The sequence below is a fragment of the Anas acuta genome, chromosome 14 (genome assembly GCF_963932015.1).
Source record: "Anas acuta chromosome 14, bAnaAcu1.1, whole genome shotgun sequence".
NCBI lineage: Eukaryota > Metazoa > Chordata > Aves > Anseriformes > Anatidae > Anas > Anas acuta.
In genome coordinates, this window is record NC_088992.1 from 14,449,714 (window position 1) to 14,474,790 (window position 25,077).

The 25,077-nt window shown below is 39.1% G+C and overlaps 1 protein-coding gene and 1 long non-coding RNA gene across 11 annotated transcripts in view; one reads left to right on the forward strand and one right to left on the reverse strand.

Moving 5' to 3' along the window:
• Nucleotides 1-19,364, reverse strand: part of RANBP17 (RAN binding protein 17) — a 159,957-nt gene extending 140,593 nt beyond the window's left edge. For 3 of the 10 annotated variants that reach the window (XM_068697838.1, XM_068697836.1, XM_068697832.1), the window contains exons 1-11: nt 19,226-19,363; nt 15,024-15,170; nt 13,128-13,218; nt 11,712-11,878; nt 8,469-8,534; nt 7,836-7,940; nt 5,544-5,709; nt 3,329-3,438; nt 2,787-2,906; nt 2,374-2,520; nt 568-740 (exon numbers count right to left, since the gene is read on the reverse strand). In XM_068697838.1, the coding sequence (XP_068553939.1) occupies nt 568-740; nt 2,374-2,520; nt 2,787-2,906; nt 3,329-3,438; nt 5,544-5,709; nt 7,836-7,940; nt 8,469-8,534; nt 11,712-11,878; nt 13,128-13,218; nt 15,024-15,170; nt 19,226-19,243 (1,310 nt within the window). In that variant the 5' untranslated portion in view covers nt 19,244-19,363. Of the gene's footprint in view, nt 1-567; nt 741-2,373; nt 2,521-2,786; nt 2,907-3,328; nt 3,439-5,251; nt 5,346-5,543; nt 5,710-7,835; nt 7,941-8,468; nt 8,535-11,711; nt 11,879-13,127; nt 13,219-15,023; nt 15,171-19,225 lie in introns of those variants that run through there. The other 7 variants (XM_068697837.1, XM_068697833.1, XR_011101293.1 and 4 more) reach the window with 6 other exon arrangements.
• A 3,590-nt stretch (nt 19,365-22,954) lies between these two features.
• Nucleotides 22,955-25,077, forward strand: part of LOC137864069 (uncharacterized) — a 34,280-nt gene continuing 32,157 nt past the window's right edge. The window contains exon 1 of the long non-coding RNA XR_011101294.1: nt 22,955-24,656. This is a non-coding gene — a long non-coding RNA (uncharacterized lncRNA). The remainder of the gene's footprint in view (nt 24,657-25,077) is intronic.

Genomic DNA, 25,077 nt, shown 5'->3' on the forward strand with positions numbered 1-25,077 from the left:
TAGTAGGAATTCATAAAAGCCCTCAGAGAAAACTAAATCCTTTCAGCAATCTAGGCACTTTTTTAAAATTTGTTTTATTATAGTGTGGATTATATGATATGCTTTAAGTATAAAAACAGATATGAGCTAAGACATTAAGCAGGCCAATTTCAGTCTTGCCACTAGAGCTTGTTCTACTTGGCCTGATACTTTCCCTATGTGTGGACTTCCTTCTGCTTCCCCTCACTGCTTTACACTCCACAGCCCTAGAAAGTGACTCGGGTAGCAGTACACATAAACAGGTCACAGGTGAAAGAGTTAATTTAGATATTCTTCAAAAAAAGAAAGAAAGGAATTAAAGGCTTTTTCCAAAATACAAGGACTACAAGAAGAAAACCAACTAGGACTTACAGTTGATTTTGGCACAAATTATAGGTAAAAGGAATAAATCAGCATCTACTAATTAAGATAATCTAAAGAAATCACCGCAGTACTTTGTACATAGATTTTAAACATAACCAAAATACAATACACCAATAAATCAGAAAATGTAACATTCTATATTACAAATTGCAATTTCGAGTTTACCTTATAACTACAGGAACACAATCCAGTCTAGAAGTAATATAAGCTTTTGTTATCTCAGGTGCGTATGTGTCTAAGAGGTGGGGTTCTGCCGTTTTCACAAAAGGTACAGACGCCACCATTCTTTGCCACAGAGTTAGCAGATAATGAACGCTGTTTGGAGCAAACTCCCAGTGCTATAAGAAAACAAAACACACGTCTGTTAAAGCATCCCAGTGTGAAATTTTAATTGTGAAACTCAATGTTTTTATCTTTAGCAGTCCTATTCATTCACACAACCACTGAAGGACCCAGACAGAACTGAAACACACGATGGCACGCGTTACAGACTATGCAGTAATTGCAGCATGGTATTTGCAGGGACTCCCACCTCCCTCAGGTGAAATCCACAACAGGAAGCTCAGAGCGAGGCCTAGATCCTTAGTACATGGTGAGATTTAAGTGCTGTAAAAGGGCCATTCAAAAATCCTAAACATCGAGTAGGGAACTGTCTAGAGCAACCCAGTAGGGAATGTAAAGTACAGAAATGCATCTCAACTTTCTTTTTTCTTCCAAGTTTATAGAGCTGCAAACAGCCATTCAGGAATTTAAAGGCCAAAATCTTCTCCTAAAGGTGGTTATCTGCTGCTGCTATTCTGAAGATTAGAGAAAGCCTCTGGAGGAGATGTAAAAATAGCAATTGCACTATTACTCAGTGTGGGAATAAAAATGGGTTTTTTGCAGAGTTACACTGTTTAGAGGAAAGGAATATGGTATTGAGATATGCTTGCAGTGATAAGAAAGCTTGGCAGCCTACCTTGTAAAACACAGACAACCCGAATCCTTAGAGCAATTAGGCAGAAACCACCGTGTAAGAAACATTACCACCTCAAAGAGTATAAAAGTCAAAAGAAATTTGACTTATAACAGGCAGGCAACTGAAAGCCATGTGTCGTCTCTGAAGTGCCAGATAGACTGTGAACCTGCATTACGCAGTCATTGGGGAAACAGGGAAGGGTCCCAGTCCTCAGAGGAAAAAAAGGTATATAAACTGTGCTTTGAACAAATAGGTGTGTTCTCCTGCTTGTGGGGCGCCCACCATTGTAATCGCGAATAAAAATTACTACTTCACCGAGATCCTCGCCTGAGCCTAAGTTATTGGCTACAGAGTGTTTCTCACATTAGTGAGCATGCATTTTTCTTGATGTGTTTCAAAAATAAAGCTGTGATTTTTTTTTTATTTTTTTTTTTAACACTGAGAATCTTGACCCTGTCTTTCAGGATCATGTCCTCCCTCTGTCTTTCTCATGTAGAGCCCTCAAAAATTTGAATAGCACTCCACCTAGCTTCTGATTCCAACTCAGTAGCTCAGCATATAAACAACTGTGCGTATGTTTGTATACATTTATGTGTGTGATACATCGAGATACATAGATAGATGCAAAAGCTGAACCCCAGGAAACTACTCAGTGTAGGCATTTCAAAGGTTAAATGGGAGCACAGGTGTAACCATTTTAGGGTTGGACAGAGGATCTAATTTGTTGGATTTTTTTGAGGGTAAAGACGAAAGCTTGAGGATTAATGTCTATGACCCATTTCCAGTCTTTCTTTAAATCTGCTCCCATAACAAAACTCCACAGGAAGAGTGGGAATCAGCTGCAAAGAATTTATAAGTTACACCACTATGAAAATACGTTTTTATGTAAAGGCAAGCTTTACCAAGTCCTCAAAAAAAAAAAAAAAAAAAGCCACACCAATGCAGAGAACCAGGACAGACACTCTGTCTTTCAAGAGCTGAAGAAAACAGAAAACTTCAGTACACATTCTTACCTGCAAGCTAGTAATAGTAAAATTTGCTATGAGCCGGATAACTTCTGGGTAATCTTTCACCATTACCAGTTCTCCCAGTTGATAGTTTGTCTTCAGCCGAGCCAAAAACCGACAGAATTCATGGTAAGTACCCGGATCAGATAAACCCTAAATTTGAAGAAGCAAATTTGTAGAAGTTAACAGCTTAATCTAGTAGAAATTTCACAGCACTATGGCTGATCAGCTGACAACTTTATTTACATAGTTTCTTTTTTTCCCTCTTTGTTTTGAATAGGAAATCAAAACAAACAGATGGCTGGCTGAGAGTGGTTTTAATAGATTCAATAAATTAATGACAATTGTGACTGGAAAAACAAATCCACATCTGTTTCAGCATTTCAAATAAACAGAATCAAAAATAAAAAGATAGATACCTGCGGATTTTCAAGTATTTGTTTCACTCCTTTGATTAGATTGCCAAGATACTTGGCACGTTCTGGATTGCTGAATAAAGATCTCCTCGTAGAAGCAAACTGAACTAAACAAGAAAGTGCCTAAAGAATAAAACAACTGTAAGACTTAAAAAAAATAAATTTTCAGAATAATGATCTCTTATTGCTTGGAGCAATCCAATCTACTGATGTCTGTATTACGTTCAGTGACTGAAGATTATTTTTCCAGCAATGTCTGTAAGATCATTGTACATAACTATGGCTCAGTTTTAAAAATCTCTATTACAACAGCTTATGACTTCAAAGTAATTAGGAAGATACTTTCTGTGTGGCATAGTAGTACTGAAACTGGAAGGATTTGAATGCTTTCAGACTCAGAAATGAAAACCAAGGCTGAAGAGAAGACATTGTGACTGGGCACTGAACCAGTGAGTTAATAGTTGTGGGACTCATAATATGCTAATGCACAGAATGAAACAGGGTCTTCTGGAGAAAGTACAGACGTAAAAAAAAAGACTATTTACCATCATTATTTGAGTGTAAATCACTGTGTCACTTACTAACTGAGACAGCATTGGTGGAAGGGAATGATACAAATCAAAAAACAGGTCCAAGGTCCCTGGCTCCAGGAAAACTAAGGAAAAAGATAAGTTGGTTTTACCACTTTCTGCCAGCAATAACTACGTATCTTTATTTCAACAGAATTATCTCCTTTTTAACAACAAAAACATACATAACGCCCAAGAATGAGATATCACCGTAGCTGAGAATAAACTATGGATAGATGCATTAATCAGCTCATTGTACATTATAACACTGTTCTCTTTTTATCACATCTATTCTATAGCTCATAAAGAACACCTTCCTTAAACTGCAGATTATGCAATACTCAGTTGTCTACAGAATGCTATTCTGTAGTAGACATAGGTAACTGATTTCTTCAGGTTACTACAGTACAACACTATGACAGGTACCAGATAATAAGAATTAGTTTAGTGTATATGTAAGCAAAGGCAAGTCCTTAAAGATACCCAGACTACCCTAGAGTCTATAGGCACATAAACAGAAAAGACTCTGTTACCCATTCACCATGGAAGCACATCAAATGAACTATAGTGTTACCCTCCTTTGCGAAAACAAGCAACAAGAGGGTAGAAAAAATTCATTGATAATTCATAATGATATAATCCCACAAATCAGGAAACATTCCAAAGTTGTTCAATGTGTAAACATTATTTTTATGAAGCCTCGTGTAAAATAATGCAACATAAAAAACGTTAATTTCTTAACACACTCCTAGAGTTTAATGAAGAAAAGAAGATCCATGGAGGATTTAAAGCATCTAAACTAAAATCTTATGAAAAACCTCTCCCCTTCGCTTCTCCAGGTTGTCTTGGTAAATTGCTATCACTTGGGCAAATTCAGACTTTCATCAGTATTCCCCCGCTTGCCATATCCTTTGATGTACCTCACACTGTAATTAGAGGCTTCCGTACATTAGGGGAGAAAGAATGAAGTTACATGTGGAAACTGATGAAGAATAATACAGTTGATATCAAAAGCAGTATCAAACACTACAGTGTGATTTTATTCAAGTAGGGCAACAAAGATGGTGAAAGATCTGGAGGGCAAGACGCACCAAGGACTCTGAGGTCCGTTGGTGTGCTCAGCCCAGAGCACAGCAGGCCGAGGGGAGGCCTCATGGCGGCCTGCAGCTCCCTCATGAGGGGAGCGGAGGGGCAGGCGCTGAGCTCTGCTCTCTGGGGACAGCGACAGGACCCGAGGGGACGGCATGGAGCTGGGACAGGGGAGGGTCAGGCTGGGGGTTAGGGAAAGGTTCTGCACCCAGAGGTGGTTGGGCACTGGGACAGGCTGCCCAGGGATGTGGTCACCACACCAAGCCTGCTAGAGGTCAAAAAACATTTGGACAAGGCTCTCAGACATGGTTTAATTTATAGGCAGTCCTGTGTGAAGCCAGGAGTTGGACCCAATGATCTTTGAGGTTCCCTTCCAACTCAGGATATTCTATGATTCCATGCCTCTAAGTAAGCCAGATTTAAACTCCCATCTTGGTTAAATGAATCTGTGTAGCTGCTTTAGTTACAAGTAACAGACTTCCAAGCTGGCTAATTTATTTTGCCAAGAAGCAGGATAAATTAGTCTACAAGGAACTCCATACTGCTGGTATATACTGCTTCCATCACCCAAGGTAATTTCATTAAAGCTAGCTTGGATGTATTTATGCTACACTGCCATCTGCACTGTGCGAGTCCATGAAGTCAAAGCTCTAGAGTCCAAGAACCAAGATGCAGCCCTTCTGCTGCCTTCATTAACAAATTCACATTCTAAAGAAAACAAGCAGACTTAAATAAACAAACAAACACACACACACGGTTTTCTTATCAGGAAGAAGAGGAAAGAAAGCAGACATGCTATAAATGCTGTACCTCTTCAAGGTGTTCATATCTCAGGGATGAGAATAGTGTTCAGTGTGTCTAGTTAGAGTAATTTGATTTACTGTGAATACCTATGTTATAGACCACATTCATTATCTCTGTCTGTAAAGATAACAATAGGAAAAGTGTGAGAGAAATAGCAGAAGAGGTTTCCCAATAACTCACCAGTAAAAAACTCTACTCCACATAAAAAAGGATTTTATATTTGCAAGTATAGTGACAAAAAGTTAAAACAGTGAGTGTAGAATGCTTCAGACTACTAACAGTTATGATCCTTTCTTACTTGTTCTCCAGTTTGTTGGAATCTGCACAGTGCATAGGTCATCTGCAGATTCATCAGCTGAATTTCCAATGAAATCAAAATTTAGACAGTTTAACACAAGCTTCAGAAGATGCATGGCTAGACTTTCTTGCTGTTGGTCCTGAATGGTTAAAGGTTTTGCCAAGAGCTAAGGAGAAAGAACAGTTTGTCAGGTCACCTGCACAGAACATGTTTTATAAACAGTTTTGAAAAGGAGATTGTTTGGACATAAAACTTCGAAGTCCACAGCAAGACAACACATACTAAGAAAAAACTAAATCCTTCAACTATAAAACATACAGTACTCCTTATAGACAAGGGGAAAAATTATTATTACCAGCCAAGAGACATCATCCACATCAAGCTAAAACTCCAGGCCTTATACATATTTTTAAAAGACTAGTGAAATAACTCTTTGATATAAAGTACTTATAGGCAAAATGCAGCATGGTAAAATACTGTTAATGTTCATTGCAAAAATTAAACAGTAATATTTCATGTTTTTCAGTTACTTCAGACCAGTATGGTGTATATGTCACGTCTATCATATGGTTAAGAATTATTGCAACAACTGTGGGTTTTTGTTGTTGGAGGTTATTTCAGTTCAATGCCTAAGATTGTCCAGGCTGCTAATTCCTTTGATATGTCTAGGAAAACCTCACATTAAAATTAAAAACAAAACTAAACTAAACAACAACAACAAAAAAACACACACACAAAACAAAGAAAAAAAGCAAACAATGAATAGTCTGTATGTAATCTGAATACAGCTATTTACAACTTCTGTATGAACACAGCTGTTTGTCTCCATCGCATTATAACCACTGTAGTGTCAGAATAAAAACGTATTTTGTAAGCAAAATGAGCTTTTGGGATTTGGAAATCTACACTGAGCATACTGAAAGTACACCTTTTTACTGATCTGCTTCTGTAATTACAACAATTTAAGCAACATTTTATCTTAAAGAAAGTTACTGCCTCAAAATTACAAGAACAATATAAAGGCACTAAAAAGAAGCCTTCAATTCATTAGTCACTGATGGAGTTCTTGAACATTAAAAAAGAAAATTATCATAATTTTGTTTAAAAAGAAATAAAACAGTGGATGCAACAACTTTTTACCTAGTTCATCTGCTCCCTATTTATACTCAAATCATATTTCTCAATTTTATCAACAAAAAAGGTTTTAAAATTCAGATGATAGGAATGAAAATTACCTGTTTTGCTACCAATCTGCTCCTAACTTTCATACTCTTGCATGCAATAGGTTGGAATTATTTTAGTGACTCCATAATTAGCAGTTGAGTGTATTTTTCAGTGTACTATATATAGATGCTGTTAAGTATTTCTAAAATTGGCTTCCTCTACTCAAATTGGCATTACAAAAATGCCAATTAAAATTTCATACGCTTCTGTCCAGATTATCTGTGTGTTGTGAATCTGACAAACCTCTCAACATATGAAAGACCGAAAAAATACCTGTAAGACCAGCTGAAGTTGAATAAAGCTAGGAAGTTCTCATAAACACAATTATTATTTTCCTGTGCAATGGGGTTTAGTATATCTAGTAAGATTACATATTCTTCCAAAAAAAATTAATTCATCTTTTAAATGATATTTGATTTCTCTATTAATTTGGAATTCCAACACAGATTTAGAACAGCCTCTGTAAATTAGCAGAGCAATCCCTCTTCAGAAGCGAGGGCTTACCCTTTATTTGTTATATAATGATATATACATATAGACTTCTCAGAGCCTCCTGTCTAGGTTCTGAGAAGGCTGAACCTTCAATTATCTCAAACGTTACAGAGAAGATGATGGAACTAGCAAAGGAGGAAACCACCTTAAGCCATACCACAAGATGGAGAATTGTCTTTCTTCTTGGTGGCTCATAGTTCAATAAATAATTCTTTCAGCAAATATTGAGATGGAAGGCCCAGCAAACCAAGATAAAATTAAATTAAAGAAAACATTGACAATGAAGGAAAGGAAAATATTGAAACATCACTCAGGATTTAGATAGTTCATCTTTTATGGCAAGGTATAAAGAGAGAGGGAGGTGGCACAGGCAGAAACACTGAGAGCAAGAGCAACAGAGACAGAGGAAGGGAAGAAGACTAAAATTTTTATATTTGAATATTGTTTGGTCTTGAGCTTAATTGGGTGCCACGTAATCCACTGAAGTACAGAATTCAGTGACTCGGAAAATACTGGTGATTCAAACTGGAACAATTATGAAGTTAACAACTTACATTTAACTGTAAAGAGCCTCACCTCTTTTAAAAGAGAGCACGCAAGCATCAGTATGTCCTTTAAAGAAGTGTCACGGAATGAGGTAGCTATTTTACGATGTTTTGCTGAAGGTCTTGAATAATCAACCTAAGAAAAGTTACAATATAATCAACAATGCTCCCTGCTCTGCTAAAACTAAATGATACGTGCATCTGGCAGGTAAATTACTTTACACTAGAAAAGAAAAAATATATTCCAACAGCAAAGATAGAACTTGGCAGCTTCCTAAAGTGCCTGCTTCTATTCCCCTTCAAGGCTGCCACTCTCTGGATGGAAAGGTCTGAAGCACTTTCTCAGGTCAAGATCACAAAACAGAATCATTAGCAGAAATAAATTTAAAAGAGTTGATTTTCCTGTTCTCCTTACTAGTTCTAGTGAAAGGGATGAGAAACACTACCCTGTAGCAGATACGGCACATATCTGGTACGGGTGCAGTCTGTGCATTATGAATCTCTCTCTCTATATTTTGGTAGAGGTTAGAAGGGGCGTTAATCAGTTTATGTCTAAGCAGCATTTCTCCTAACATTTTTATGAAAGGCAGACACATGTGACATGCTGCTGCATCGCTAATATACACATCCCTTGCAGAAAGAAAAAACAGACACGCATGCTTACTAGATTCATTTCCTGAGTCAGTTCTGAGAGAATCATTACTCCAATTATATAATGGTCCACGGTGCCCTACAGAGGAAAAAAAAATAAAAATAATATATATATATATATATATATATATATATATATATATATATATATATATATGATTGCTCAAATAGCACTGCAGGTACTTAAAATTTATCAACATAGAAACAAGAGGAATTATTAGGCTGAGATATGCTGAGTTGTTTAGAAGTCTTTCGTGACAACTTCTATCACATTAATAGAATTGGACGTTAAGCTCCTTAATTAACTCTGAAAAAAAATCTCATCATAAAACTTAAGAATGGTATGATAAAAAAAATCTGCCTGAAAACAGTCTAAGCAACCACAACCTAGAAATTCACTATTACACATTTCTAAAAGGTTTGTTCAGTCTTCCAGAACTGATACGGTGAACTGCATAAAAATTCAAACCATTAAAAAAATTAAGCCATGCATGGATGAAGACAATCACAGGGCAATCTCAGAAAAATAATGTAGTTATGAGATGTAGATAAACAAAACTTCATTCTCTTCTCTCCATAGTACTCTGCAATGCATGGCCTTGATTTAAGTGATATATTCCATTTCCAAAAACGTGTAGAAAGGGAGGCAGTAGATACCAACTACTTGCATCTAAGGGTGTGACCTGATCGATAATAGTTAATGCCCTTGGAATGCTTTGAAAATCAAGTAGAAGGTAGAATTTTACGTTTAGTTGTCCTTACTGAGCTACTACAAAGCATTTATTAAGCAAATCTGCTTTGTTAAAAATAATTAAAATCAACTGCAATTAGGCCTTGCCACTGATTTAATTGTGAAGACCTATGTCTACTTTCATAGCTGAAGTCTGCAGCCTCGGCTCCCTCAGTGTCCAAAATTCAATTTGTCACAGCCAAACTCATTATTTTGGAAACTCTTAAGAGCAACCAAAGTTCAATTAATGAAGAATCTGGCTGATAGTCTTCACTGGACTCATTTTTCACAGTCATCTATTCTGTAATATCACTTACACCAAATCAAACCAAAAGGAAAAAGTTTGCAGAGCCCTCAGGCAAGATTGGTACTGTTGCCCTATCTGCCTTTTCAATAAGATTAAACATCTTATAATTTGAGCACTGAAGTTTCTTTTACATTTTGCATGAATGTTCCCTTGATCACATAAATCTGTAAAAATTGAAAATGCAACCTCTCTTTTTTCACTGGTGTGGAAAGCTGTTGTGATGAATTATGGAGGAACTGAGAACAGAATTGGAGATCTAGAGTCTATAATCTCTTTTACTATATTAAACCACACTTGAATTCACACTGGATAAACTTCAATTTGGAATGTTAACGTGGAAGTATTTGAAGCTACCATTTGCTAATTATCAATATGTATCAGTATTATTTAGGGATTATTTTTCAATTTTTATATAAAATTTAATTCGCTAGTAGATATATGGCTTAATTTCCTTTTCCACAGGAATTCTTAATTTAACTAAAGAAATCTCTTAAGAAGCTAAATTTTGCATTTAAATCTCCATTTTTAATGAACTACACACCAAAGAGTCACACTGCAATCATTTTAATAATAAATGCAAAATCCAATTACAGTACATTCATAAAAATAACTGCAAAACAGTGGAGCAGTATACTTGAGTTTGTTTTTAATAAACGAGATATTGCAGCTTATCTTTTATTAGACATTCCCAGTGTAACTCAAAACCTACAGTAATTTGAATAGTACTACGAACAAAATCAGACTGCAATACAAGTAAGATAAACTCAGTGGCAAAAAAGACAAACTAACTCCTTATTTTCTTGCAGAGTTGCCAGGATCACCAAGACATACGCAAATAATGGATCACTTTGGAAGTAAATCTCCAAATACTTTACATTTTCTGATACTTTTTTTCTTAAGATAAGTATTAGGCTTAATGTCTACATAGACATCAGAAATAACTTTCAATGCAGATTAGCTAACTCCCAGCATTTTTTAGGGAACATTTATATAAATATTAAACATAAAATTAATTGTCGGACTAATAAACCATATGATCACTTTCCCTGAACTTACTTCACAGAAGATGCTGTCTATTATATATATCAGTAGCTACCATGTCTGATTGTACTTACTCTAGATTTGACATGTAAGTTTGCCTAGTGAACAGTGAATGAATGATTGCACCCTGTTCTTTCCAATTCTCAAATACTATGTATAAAGATCACCTCTCTATCCTGTAACTCATCTTCTTTGCTCTAATGATGAGCAGAGGGGGAAACAGGAAATAATGTGGAAAGAAATGTAACACAAGAACATTCCTGCTTCATTCAATTACTGGAGAGGGAAAATTAGTTATCTTTCCTCCCCAGATTGCCCATATCACTTTCTAGAATGGATAATTTTTGTGATAGGCTAAATACAAATGCCAAAATGGTTACAAAAAAAGCTTAGGGATATGGTTTAGTGGAGGACTGGTTAGTGGTAGGTCAGAGGTTGGACTAGGTGATCTTGGAGGTCTCTTCCAACCTAGATGATTCTGTGATTCTTTGATCAACCACGTAACAAACATACACTGTCCTGCAGTTTTGCATACTGCAATTCCATCTTTACACAAGCTTTCCTCAGTAGCCTCAGACACAGGGATTGCCAGTGATTTTTGATAAAAATTGAAGCGCTAGTCAATTCCCACTGCTTATGCAGAACAGTAACAAAAATCACAATAAAAAATGCTCTAAAAATGTTAAAAATCTATCTTTTTGACCAAACATTTAAATTAGTTCTAGAACTAAACAGTTTGGCACAATTGAGATTAATGTTTAAAACATCTGACATTCTTATTCTTCAGATGGTGCAGTAACACTGCTTCTAATCAGGTCTTCTAATTAGCTGGAGCTGATAGCTTATCAGAAATATCTCCACAACAGTTGAAAAGAAAAATGAAGGCATTAAATAGCATGGCTTGATAATAGGGATTGATGTTTATATTCACAGTGTGAAGAAGTGTTTTGGAAAAAGAAAATCAACAAAAATTCAACAGGACTATGAATAGTGAATGGCATCAATACACAAGCATGAACACCAGTCTTGATCTTCATCGTAGAACAATCTTCTGTTTTAAGTAATTCTCTTCACATCTTTTCCACTCAAGAGTAAAAACAACCTAATGACAAAATATGCCAATGAAAAAATGAAGAGTTCTAAACATAAAAACACGTAAGTGAACAATTGTTTCCTACCTGCAAAAATTTTTTTACATCAGCAGTAATATCTCTGAAGATAAGTTGATCTTTCAGTACCTCAAACCATCCTAATTTTGTAATTTTAGCAATGACTTGAACAAGAGCTTGCATGACAAAAGGAGCCAGTTTGGGTTGAGAAGCTACATAGTTCAGAATGTAATTTCCTGTAAAGAAGCATTTTTAAATCAGTAACATTAGTCTTCTGTTAAATAAAAAAATAAAATAAAAATGATATAGTTCTAATAGAAAACTAAGGCATGAATTTGAAAAAAGGTACATTCTTATGTTTAATACAATAACTAGGTTATGTTATATTCAATACAGCTAACCATCTAGTAACACAAACACATTACATACATGATCACTATCCTAGGACACACATGACAATAGTCAGTGAATTCAAGGAATGATGGAAGGTAAAATAAAATGTAATTTTTTCATTTTGATCTTATACATGTGGCACTGATTTATTCAGTATGTAACCGTAGCTCTCACAACCAGCTCAAGGTACACAGAAGTCTTCTCAGACAAGAGACCCTACTGAATGTTCTCACTTCAGCCTAGAGAATTTCCCTGAGCAATATACATTTCAGCTACAGAAATTCCTCTCTAACTAGCAGAATAACCTGTTCCAAAAGCTGTTAAAATTTATGTAATTGAAGTTGATTAAAGCTGATTTTTACCTAAAAGAACACCGAAAGAACTTGTCTCAGAAGTGGATTCTCTGACATGCATTTCAGAGTACTACTATCCACAGAATTGATAGTACAGTGGAGACTTTCTAAATATCTGTAACAACTCGTATGTTCCTCGTGTAAAGCCTTTCACTATTCAACCCAACACATACTTGCTTGCTTTTTTAGGTTATGAAAATTAACGTAGATCCTTAGATGTACAGAAAATTCTGTAGCATCTCAATCCTGCATGTAAGAACTTGCCCTGGCATGCTTTTTACAAATGTTAACACTTCACAAATGTTAATGCAAATCTCAAGAGCTGATCATGAGGAATGGTACATGTAAGAGACTGGCAGGTGTACTAGCAGTATCTGCAACTTTTATCCTTTGCAAATATGAACTAAATCTCTTAATCATGTTGTGGGATAAAGACAAAGTATGTCCTCAAAAATGAACTTTTGTTAAAATGTGAAATTATCTGAGCCAATGTATTTATTTATTTAAATTTTGAAACTCAGAAATGTTATATGTTCATTACTTGCAGAGAAGTGATTAAAGAACACGTAATGACCTTTATGTTCACACTCTCACAACAACTCCCTAATGAATAACAAGTTTGGTAAATGTAGAGACCTAGAGGAAAAAAAAACAGATTAGCCACTGGATGGTTTCAGTGGTAATATGAAGTATAAGATACAACTAATGTAAGGAAATTTTAACCACAAACTGTACTTACGGATGTCAATCCTTTGTTCAACGGGTAATGGAGATGCCCTGCTTACAAGCTTAGACAGGCATGTTGCTGCTAGAAGCTGAGCATATGATGTCTACAAAAAACATCAAAATATATTATTTAAATGTACGATAATTAAAGGCAGAGACAATGTCATATCAGTGGTTATCACGTTTTGGTTACATTTAGGTATACCAAAAGTTTATGTAAGATGTATTTTAGTATTATTTTGCTTAATTATAAATAATCATAAAACACAACTGAACCAGTACCAGAGGTGGAGTCCTAAAAACGTTACCCCTTTTGATGGTAACTATTCATCTAAAAGTTCTTTTATTATATGTGGAGTTCTTTTAGTTTTGAAACCTGTGCTTTTATACTACTTAATAGTTTAGAACCACGAGATGTTTGGTCCAGTCCTGCATGAAAGATATTTGTTTCCTCTTTTTTTCTTTTTAAAATAAATGTACAACACCTTTAGTATTTGAGGATTTCTAAACCACAATAGAAAGGTCTCTTTGTTCCATTAAAAGCCTTAAGACTATATATACTGCTAATAGTTCAAAACACCAGACAACTCCAGGAAATCGTAATTTTTGTTGAAATAATTCTAAATGATTCTGTTGAATAAAGCTATGACTTTTTTTTTTTTTTTTTATCATTTAGAGTCTGTTCAGCCTGACTTCAAATGTACCACAGAACAGGTTTTTTCGTTTATATGTAGTAATTCAGTACCTGAAATTGTGAGAGTCCTGAAATGCCTTACACACTTTCTTAAGGAAGTGCTTAAGTTGTCTACACACCACATGAAAAGAAGAAATGAGAGGTACATGAAGACTGTTTCTAAAATGAGTAGATGTTGGGCACTACAGAATTTCTCATATGATGGTCTCCAGCATCCAGGCCAGGAATCGAGGTGTAGTGGAGTGCTTCACAAGAAACCAGACAAGGCACAGCAGCTGCCACACCATGGACTTGAGAAAGTAGGCACAGCTTCACTGCTCTTGTTCAGCTGCCCAGTTCACAGGACCATCAGTCAAGCAATTAATCCAGAGCTCAACAACTGACACAAAACGGATTCCTCAGAAACAATTTTTACTGTACAAATTAATTACAGGATCAGGCATAATACACCCCAATAAATGTAAATATTTAAATACTTTTCTATAATGAATACTGTAGGTGTAACATTTTTTTTTTTTTAACAATTAACTTATGTTAGAGCTGAATAAACTACTTAAGTATGTGCTAGAGCCTAATGGATTTGGCAAGTTCTTCCCAGGTATTACCGCTATCTCCCAAACATCTAGAGCATCTTAAAAGCTGTCTTTGAATGATTTGAAAAACGATGAGAACTACACTGGGGTCACCTTGGACTATCAAATCAGGAACAACTCCCTCATCACTTTATCTAGTCTTAATCATGAAATTAAACACCAAAAATGGAATTGCGTAATGAGAAGAGAATGGTTTAAATCAGCAGACAACAGGTAAACAGTTTAAAGGTGTGGGGTGTTTTATACAATTTTTTTTTCCATTGCAACTGATAGCTGGAAACAGGAGCAGGTGATGTTCAAATACCAGGTTATTTCAGACTGTGTCCCAACACAGCTGTAGAGGTAACACACCCCCTGACTACAACCTTCTGAAAGCACTGAAACTGAAAGCTAGGATGCTCTTCCCCTTTGTCCATGTCATCTCTAATGCAACATGTTGTCAGTCTTACAAAGACTGCCTTGAAACGCAAAATTTGCTAGAAAAAATTACAGAACAGAGTATGTATAAAAAAAAGGAAAATTATTTTGATGTTATTGTACTGACACAGTAACAGCCCATCACTGGGAAACCTACGTGAGCTTCCAATTACATTTATGGATAACACGTATTTCAGATACTTACTGTTCCTTGTTCTAATAGAAGTTGGCACTGGCTAAGACATTCTGGGCTATTAATTAGCTCCAAGAGTACCTTCTCTGCTTGCATTCGCTGTGCTAGATCTGTTCCTTCATATAGGTGGTTACATAGTACTTCTAGTTCTGCCAGACTCTGTTAGAAAAGAACACAATTGAAATTTCTATGGAGATTATTCAACCACAAAAGATTCCTCTGAATGCTTATAAAACTAGCTACATACCAGTAATATGAACTGTTACCTGTGCTAAACTTTCCAGGTGACTCGCATTTTAATTACTAAAAGAGAAGAGGTTTTCTGTGACAATAAAATAAAAAGAACTCTGAAAATGAAGCTTGCATATCTTATTCTCTCAGCTATCAAAGTGTTTTATATTATGGTTCAATCTACCTGTTATTCTTAGTCTTCATATGGGAAATCTATATCTTTTCCAAAAAAAAAAAAAAAAAGAAGAGAAGATAGAGACTAGTGAACAGTTTGAGTTACGCTGTTTGGAAAACTGGTAAACTTAATTTTAAAAGCTTTAACTGCTCATCAAAGTACTACACCTAGAAAAAATTAGCAGTCTTTATCTGTGGATGCAAGTATCAGTGAAAGACAAGACAATTCAGAAGCAATAGTACCAACAGAGGAGATAAAATTCCTCTCCGCTTCAAAGTTGAAAAGTGCATTTCAGTAAAGGAAAAAAAAAAAAGCAAAAAGCATCTTCACTGTCAAGAATACAGTTTACATCTACTAGCGACAGTTTCACAAGAGAGATGAACCCTTTGGTCATGTTTTGGAAACTGCTACACAAACAGAAACTTGAGCATCCATCAGCTCTCCAAAGCCCGTGGAACCCTCATCAAGAACTGGCCCTGTCATTCGAAGGTGGCTAGTGAATACTTCATGACTTGAGCACGGCCTAGAAAGAGGTGGGGAAACAAGAACACCAATAAGCCTAATGCAGTATTTGACCAGCCTCATTTAAAGTTTGAGCCCAAGTCCTGTTTACCAGCCCTTCTGAAAAGATATTTTGTACTTGAAATACAAGATCTGGTTTAGCACAATCTAGCATCACCTCTATCATAGCTCAAATGCCTTTTAAAAATCCGAGACCATAATAGTGTCTTTGGCAACCAAAACACATTCAGTTCTGTTAACCCAAGCATGCCATTCCTTAGAAACATGTTTCTTAACATAAAAGGGTCATTTTTTCTATTTTTCTTCTTTTTGTTTTTTGCATGTATAGATTCCTTGGTTTTGTTGAGCTTTTTCTGAATTTTGAATTAAAGTGAAACCTAAGGCTCATAAAATGCAAGCATTCACATTAAGGAAAATGTAATACAACACAAAAACACATTATGGGGGTATAACGTGGGAATAAGAACATCTAACAAAGACAGTTTTCAGGCATAAATTACAATGCATCTTTCTGAAATGGAACAATCCCAACACAACTTGAGAAGCATGATTCAGATTCTTGTATCATTACAAGGAAAGGTTAGAGACCCTCCATATTTGATCTGAAATTTGATTTTCGGATCTGGACAAAGGTAACTTAGCAAGAAGTTCAGGAAAAGCACAGTAGAAAACTAGGACGTAAGCCCAACCATCGAGGATGAAACCATCAGCATAATAACTTATGTTAAAATAGTCCAACTATTTATAAGCCCACTAAGCAAAAATTTCCACAAGAATAACTAAAAGTGGATTTCAGGAACATATGTGTATCCTGGTTTCAGTCAGGACAGAGTTAATTTGCTTCCTAGTAGCAGGTACAATGCTATGTTTTGGCTTAGGATGAGAAGAGTGCTGATAACACGCTGATGGTTTAATTGTTGCAGAGCAGTGCTTGCACCAAGCCAAGGATGTTTCAGCTTCTCACTCTGTCCTGCAAGCAGGCAGGCTGGGGGTGCAGCAAGAGCTGGGAGGGGACAGACCCAGGACAGGTGACCCAGACTAGCCAAAGGGGTATTCCATCCCATCTGGGGTCATGCTGAACAATAGATAGGGGTGGCTAGCTGGGGGAGGGGGGCCGGACTGCTCGGGGTTAGGCTGGGCATTGGTCAGCGGGTGGTGAGCAATTGCATTGTGCATCACTTGTTTGTACATATTATTAGTAGTAGTACTATTATCATCATTGTATTATTATTATTATTATTATTGTTATTATTATTATTTTCCTGTCTTATTAAACTGTCTTTATCTAAACTCATGGGCTTCACTTTCCATTTCTAGCCCCTGTCCCAGAGAGGGAGGGGGGAGGGTGAGCGAACGGCTGTGTGGTGCTTAGCTGCCGGCCGGGTTAAACCACAACAATATGCTTTAATGCACCCTTTTAGTATATTAAGGTTACACTGAAATTTAGGCCAAATGTAAGAATTAATGTCTTGTTGACATGTTAAAAATGTGAAGTGTCACACTTGATCCAAAGGACAACGTTTTTTTTAAAGCATCCCTGAACAAAAACTAGACAATTTTCAAAGAAAAGTTGGCTTGTTGGAAATTGAAACTGATGATCTTCAGACCTCTGAAATGCTCTATCTGGATACCTCTGGTCTCAAAAGAATGTCCCTCATGGGTAGGCTGGAGGTATGGCCAGAAACTGCTCATAACCCTCTGACTGCCAAGGGGCTTGTCCTCTGGGTTAGGCTTTGCGTGAGACCGAGGAGACAGACTGATTCTCCTTGATTCTGACACCGACACCAACAAAGACAACCTGAAATCCAGCAAGTAAAACAATCTTCTCTATGACAGAATTTCAGCAAAGCAACAGAGGTATTATTCAACTTCAATAAGAAAAAAAAGAGAAACCAATGAAAAGTCAAGAGAGTGTCAAGAAGCCTACACTAGCTCTATAAAATACAAACATACTTTCTTCAAGAAAACAGAAGACTGACATCGTCCCCCCCCCCTTTTTTTTTTTACTGTGACGCAGAACATGAACCTGATGCTTTCAGAAGCCTCTGTTACTCAAATCCTTATCAACAGCCCAAAGATGACTCCTAAGAAAACCACAACAGCACCAATGAAGAGCAGGTAGCACTTGAATGACAACGGCTTTAGGTGCGTCAGAAGCGGACTGCCACAGGCAGCGGCACTTCTGATCGCAAGGAAGCGTTACATTTGCCAAGCAAGAGATTCACATCCTAATGAGAAAAGTAAGATATTAATTTTTTTCTGGTCGTCACACTTTCATAAAATTCTGGAATAACCTAAATAAAACTACCCAGATACTTCTGTCCCCATCTCCCAGGAGTCCCTGGCAGCTCTCCTCCCAGCCTGTGAAGGAGCCAAGGGCCAGGAGTGCTGGGGGCCCGGCTCCACAGCAACCCACCGGGCAGGCAGCCAAGGAGCCAAGCAAACTGGCAGCAAACCAGGTAGGTTCCTGATTAAAGTTCTGCTGACACTGACAAATTCCCACAAACACTTTGATTTTGATCAGCATTTTCTGACTGAAAACGTTCTATTAAGAAAGTTCCACCAGCTCTACGCAGGAGCAACAGGACGGGCCCAGCTGCCGAGACGCCAGTCAAAAAGGCAGCCCTGCAGGTAGAAGGTGGCGGCAGGCGCTATTTTCGTTCTCCTTCTTTTATGCAGCACGTCTGATGCCCAAATATTTAAAGAAATGCTTAAGATGGCCTCCCTCATCCTCCAAAGCCTGCTGCTACCAACCTAGCGAAGCCACGAGGGACTCTGGAGGAAAGCTCAACAAGAGTCTTGCGAGGCCCCTCGCCTCCCCCCACCTCCCCCCTTCTCCCTCTGTTGTTGGATCCATCACTGCCCCGCTGCCAGCCGCTGCCCACCTCGGGCAGTGCCGGGGCGAGGCTGCCCCTGCCTCCCAGGGCAGAAGTTGAGCGGGGAGCCCCCCAACGCCCCCGGGCAGGCGCTGACAGCTCACACGGCCGCGGGGCAGCCCCAAGGTGAAGCCAACACGGCGCCGGGCGAGCAGCCGATGGGCACGGGCTGCGGACACACCGCACAGCCCCGGCACCGACATCGCCCCGCCGCTGCCCCCACTCCCACCACGGCCACCGCCAGCGCTGCCCGCCCGCAGCCCGCCCGACACCACCGTGCCCACCCCGCTCCCACCTCCGCGGCTCCCCGGACACCCGTCGCTGCCCAGCGGGGAGCCCCTCCGCAGCCCCCCGAGCCCCGTCCCCGAGCCCCGCTGCTGCCCGCCGTGCCCCGTCCCGGCTGCACCGACCTGGCCGCGCAGCGCCATCTTCCCGAGCGGCGCCGGGGAGGGGCCGGGGGTAGGGGGCAGAGCGGAGCCGCGCCGGGGCCGCCCGTTGGGGCGGAGCGGAGCGGGGGGGAGCGGCCGTGGGGGCGGAGCGGGCGGCCGGGAGGTGGCGACCGGGAGGTGGCGGCCGGGGGGCGGCTGAGGGAGCGCCGCCGGCCCGCGGGGACCGGGGGGTGGCAGGGGGCAGGTGGGCGCCTCGGGCGGGAGGCGCCATCTTGTCCGGGCGGGCGGGCGGGCGGGGAAATGGCGCAGTCCTGACAGGGAAGGGCGGCGGTGAGGGGAGGTGCCGCGCTCAGGTGCGGCTGGGAGGGAGTTAAGGCCGGTGTGCTGCCTCGGGCGGGGAAGGTTAAGGGAGAGCTCCCTCGCATTTTGGCAATTCTTGTCATAACGGCGGCGAAAGGAAAGCTTTGCTCGGTGAATGCGGGAGCTGCGGGTGACAGCCCCCGGGAGGGGCAGGAATATCCCTGCTCACAGGGGTGTGAGTCAGTGTAGCGCTGGGTTCATAAATTTATAAGTCCAGGAGTCTTGGACCATGAGCACCTAGGCAGTGGCCTGGCCACTGTTGTGCAGCCGTGTCGGTGCCTGTCGAGGTGTATGAACCCACGGCTGGGGGCTGCGCCATCCCACTTCGGAAAGTGCTGGAAGGCTGAGGTCAGGAGGCTGAGCCCGAGGAGGGTGCTGAGAGGGAAAAAAACTCTGCTTAAATCCAGAAGGCAAAAGAGACCGCACAGATGGTTACAGATGCAGCTGAATAGACAGATGGCTTGAGTACCCTTGAAGAGGGGTAATCCCCCTCTACAGGTGCCTGTGAAGATGTGAAGAAATGGAACTATGTGGAATATAGTTGCCTCAGTTTTCAGGTCGGGTTGAATCCCACTTGTGCTAACCAGTGGTTCAGGTAACAGGTGACATCTGCAACGTCAAGAACTCTTAAATAAATAGAGATATTTTGCTTCTTAAGTTAAAGCACTGCAAAGACAGCATTTTATCTGAAATTCTCTTTAAAGGAGTAATTCAAAGTTGGTGAGGAAAACACTGCACATAAATGAGACAAGACCAATACTGACATTACCCAACAGAAGGACATGAAGTGACTTCAACAATGTCTACAGGTATCATCATAGCAAAAATGTATTTTGATGCAGATAGCTACTTATCTCGGGAGAAAAAGGTGTAATTGATTTGAACCACTATAAGCTAAAGCTGGACAAATTTGGAACCAAAATAAGCCATGCTGGCAATTGCCTGTAAGAAGGACTGACACCAGAGAATGGTGTACTCCTTGTCACTGGACTAAGAGTGGTTGTTTTCCTAAAAGATGACATGGTAGGTACATGTCCTGGAGTGCAAGTTGGTGAAGTGTATGGCCTGGGTTACAGAGGTTGTTACAGACTGCATGTATGTACAGCGTTGTGCCATCTGCAGTCACAGAGCAACATGTTTGTGACACTAATGAAGAAACATGATAAAAGCCAAAAAAAGGGATGCATTTGTGTATTCCCTGTCCTGCTAAGGGTGAGCAGTGGTCCTGCGCAGTGTGGAGCGCCAAACAGAGCCCAGGGTAAAACTCAACAAAGTGTTCTGGCATCATAAGATGCTGCTGGTATCGGTGGCAAATGGAGGAAGGAGGCTCAGGTAACAGCAAATAAAGTGTCAGGGTAAGCAGTAAAAAAGGTTGAATGTGCAAACACTGGAACTGATACCAACACAAGCTGGGGCAAGTTAGGAGCAGTGAAAGCTAAAAACTTAGCCACGGAAAATCCAAGGACTGTTGCTGTAGTTAACTGGCAGCTTTTATGAATAAGGCAAAAAATAATATCTGAAATTCTTATTGGGCACATTGTTTTTTGATGATTTAACATCGTTTGGAAGAATTTTGCTTCAATCTCCCCTGCTCTAAACTCCACGGTGACTTGTAGTCCATAGCATTTTAATTGTGGTTGACAGAAGGCAGGGGGCCTGAACAGTTTGTGTAGCTAATAATAGCTTTCCTTCCTGCTACATCACTCACATGACAAAAACTGTCATGAAGCCTGGTAGCCCCATAGATGAGGGCCAAACTGGTAGAGTTCCTTTGAAAATGGAAGCTGCTTTAGACCAAAAATAATTTGATGTATTCTTAGCTGGGTCAAGAAAGCTAGGACAATTTAATGGAGGCAGGAATAGAAGTTTCTTTGTGCATGAACTATCACAGTCAAATGATGATATCACTCCTGAATCATATGCTTCTGCACAAAATACTACCATTAATTATTGGAGAATGAAGCAAAATCAAAATGGAAGATGGTTTTAAACAGTTTCTTGTTCTCACACTCCCAGAACTGATGCTGGAGGATGGCATTTCCAAAAGTCAAATGGCTGAGATTACTCAGTCCTCTAATAGTTGATCTTCAGTCCTGTCCAATGCCTTAGCCCAATGTTTCATCCTCTATCCTGTGAAGAAATAGAACTATTTATCCTTAGCCATAGTCTGTAGGAAAGGAAAGGTCAAAAAGCATGTTAGAGAATCAGAGACAAAGGGCTGGTGATTCACACAGAAGTAAGAGAACAGAAAGCATTTCAAAGGAAAGCAGAGGGGCAGATCTAAACAGAGGATGTTTGCCTTTATCCTGAGCATATTTCCAAGTGTGAATGCCCAGGACTGAGGGATATGGAATGAAACAGTGACACAGGGTGAGAAAAGTCAGCCATAAATTATGATGCAGTAGTTGTGGGAAACTTTCACATGCTATGCAATTTTTAAACTGTCCAGAGAGCCAGAAGCAACTCTGGTCAAACAGGTACGAGGAAGTCCTTTAAATACCATGCCCCTGTGATTAATTGCAGTTCTAGCAATGGCTGTGACTGCTGCTCCAGGTGGTGGGCCATTACCTAGCCTGTGCCACTAAGCTATGCAAAGACATGAAGAAATGCATTTAATAAGTTACACAGTTGAAGAGCTGTGCATAATCGAAGGACACCACAGGTAGCTAAGCATGAGTGAGAGCTTGTGGCTTCTGCAGCTGTGACTTCTGCAGCACCAAGCCAGTCTCCAGCTGGTGTAGAGCGAGCATGTTTTCTCTTAGCCAGAAACACACACACGTTCCTTGCTAGCCTTGGTCTTGGTTCCGTGTTGACAGATGAGCATATACTGTAGTTTAAACATCGATTTAATCATTTAAATCTCTCAGATGCAGGCAATTGTGCTTCTGTATCCAATTTGTTAACTATACCCTTATTATGTTTAAAGGAAAAATAAAGTGGTCTAGCTAAAGAATTAACGGATTCCTAGACTAATACCTAACAAACTGCTGAGATTTAGCATAGCAAGTAAGAATGTCAGATTGTGGAAATACTTCATACTCTGTCGGAGTCCTGGCACAAAGGGCAAATCTGCGTTAGGGAGTGTAATTTATTGAGGAGTTTTTATACAATTCCTTTATCTTTACTTGGGAGGTTGAAATGACATGGTGAAGATGCTTGAGGAGGAGGAGGTTGTGTCATGATATTCAATCTTGCTTCTGTGGAAGATAAAAACAAAAATCTTGCTCATTCAATGGAAGTTGAATTGGAATGTTTTAAATGTGCCTCACGAGATACAGTTCTGAGACCTCCCTGCAGCTTTCCCTCCCCTGTGGTTTCCAGCTCAAGTCTGCGTCTCATTTTCTGCTAGGTGGAATAACACCCATTTCCTGAATTTGCTGTTACTTTGGATTATGTGCATGGGGCTGTTGCTACAGGCAATGCATTCACAATTAGATCCGTTCTTTTGCCACACTGCTTAGAGAAGGCTGAATCTTCTCCATCCTTTTTATGTTTAAGTGACTTGATTAAAGCATATAAACAAAACCAGACATTCCCCCCTCCTTACCCACCCAAAACCAGAACTTGCAAATGTTCTGGGTATCACTGTTCCTTCTTTTTTTTTTTTTGTATGACATTGGGATTGTCCCTAACATGCAGTTTTCTTACTGAAAAGAATAGCTGATAATTGACAAGAAATTATTAAATACATAAGAAAAAACATAGACAAATCCAATGTGTTTAATTTAGAACCTTTTTTTTTCTGTAAACGTTAGGTTTTTTTGTTTGTTTGTTTTTTAAAATAGACAGTTCATCAGGCCAAACAGTTGTAGTCTAGTATTTGATACAGTTTCAGTACACATTCTCATTCAACTATTGTTTTCTTTCTGCTTTTTTTTTTTTTCCACATTACATTAGCAATTGCAGAAGGCCCTGAAAAATTCTGATTTATTTCTATGGCTAATGATTTCAAGATTATTTTCTGTGCCATGTTCAAGTCTATGCCAATATACATTGCCACAATTTAGTGAGTGGTTTAGTAATCCAGTTTATTCTTTTGCAACACGTGTTGCAATTGATCTTGAATGTACGACTGTAGGTTAAATAGTTATAACAAAAAACACCCACTTAAAAATACGATGATTACTTCCAGACAATTTTATGTTTAAAGTAACGGATAGCGAACAAACAAAAAACCTTATTATACATAACACTAAGAAGACCAGGAAGAGCCCAAAGCAGCAAAATCAGTGGTTAAATCTGTAGTCATTTCATATGCCTAATTATAGCTTATTAATCTTTTCAGTTATGTAGTGGTGTGGTTTGTATTCATGAGTTGACAATATTCCAGGAACTCCAAAACAAAATAAGCTGTTCCATGTTTGTTTGTTACCTGTACAAAGATCAGTAACACCTCAGGGCAAACACAGCCTATAGTCTCTTATAGTCTCTTATTCAAATTGCAGGAAAATAATATGCCTAATGGCAAAAAAGCACAAAACAACGCAAAATTTTTGAAGAAGTTTGTGAGGCACTGTATATACATTAAAAAAATACACGGTAACCACTGCATATTTTTGTGCATTGGATAAAGATTACAAATACTGAGGCTTAAAATTAAGATGCCTGAACTTTTGCTTCCTTGTTAATGAGAGACTTCAGTAACTTACTGCGATTCATCTGTCCTCAGCCACTGGGAACCGCCAGGTGTAAAGGCCCTCCAGAAGTGGTATTCATAGTTGGGTGTCTTCCATCACCCATTAGTGCAGAGCCAGCCGTCATGTATATAACTAACAAAAGCAATTACAGACATTTTTCAGGGTGATCACTTGACATTCTGCATTCTTGTGTTTTTGAATTGCATTTGAGTCGCTCTTCTGGCTCATGCTGATCAAGAAGTGACTGGAACAATCTGAAGTGACTGGAACAATTTTGTGTGTTCTGGTGGTTTGCAGAAAGAAAACAAAGCCTGTTCTCCTGCCTGGCATTTCCAGAACTGTGGCAGTGCTGAGCACTTCAGTTGGACAAAGTACAGATACCGGAGCAAGTCTCAGAACAGACAAGGACAAAGCAGAGCAAGACAAAGGACAAATACTGGCTGTGTGTTTGAGAGGTATGCACTGAGCTATGGAACAGCCATCTTCCATAAACTGCAGTCATTCCCCCCTCTTCAGAACATAAATAGCAATCCCAAATCTTAAACTGTTGCCTAGGCCAGTGGGAGGGAGCTGATGCTAGTAGGAGTAGCTCAAGAACTGTTATAAAAAGAAGTCAAAGGGTGTGCTCGTCTGCACAAGAAATCTTTTCTGGATATTGCAAATAAAACAGCATTCACTTGCTTAAGATTGTGATTCAAGTTTCTATTAAAAGTAAACAAAATAGTCCCCCAGAAGATAAGTAATTCACCCATGGTGAGACTAAATAAGGAAAACTTCAAATGAGAAGAAAAATCTTGCTGAAACTTATGAGAAAATAAGAACTAAGAAGATTAAAGACTCTTTTTAACTTTCAGACCTAGGCTTGTTGCCATGCGA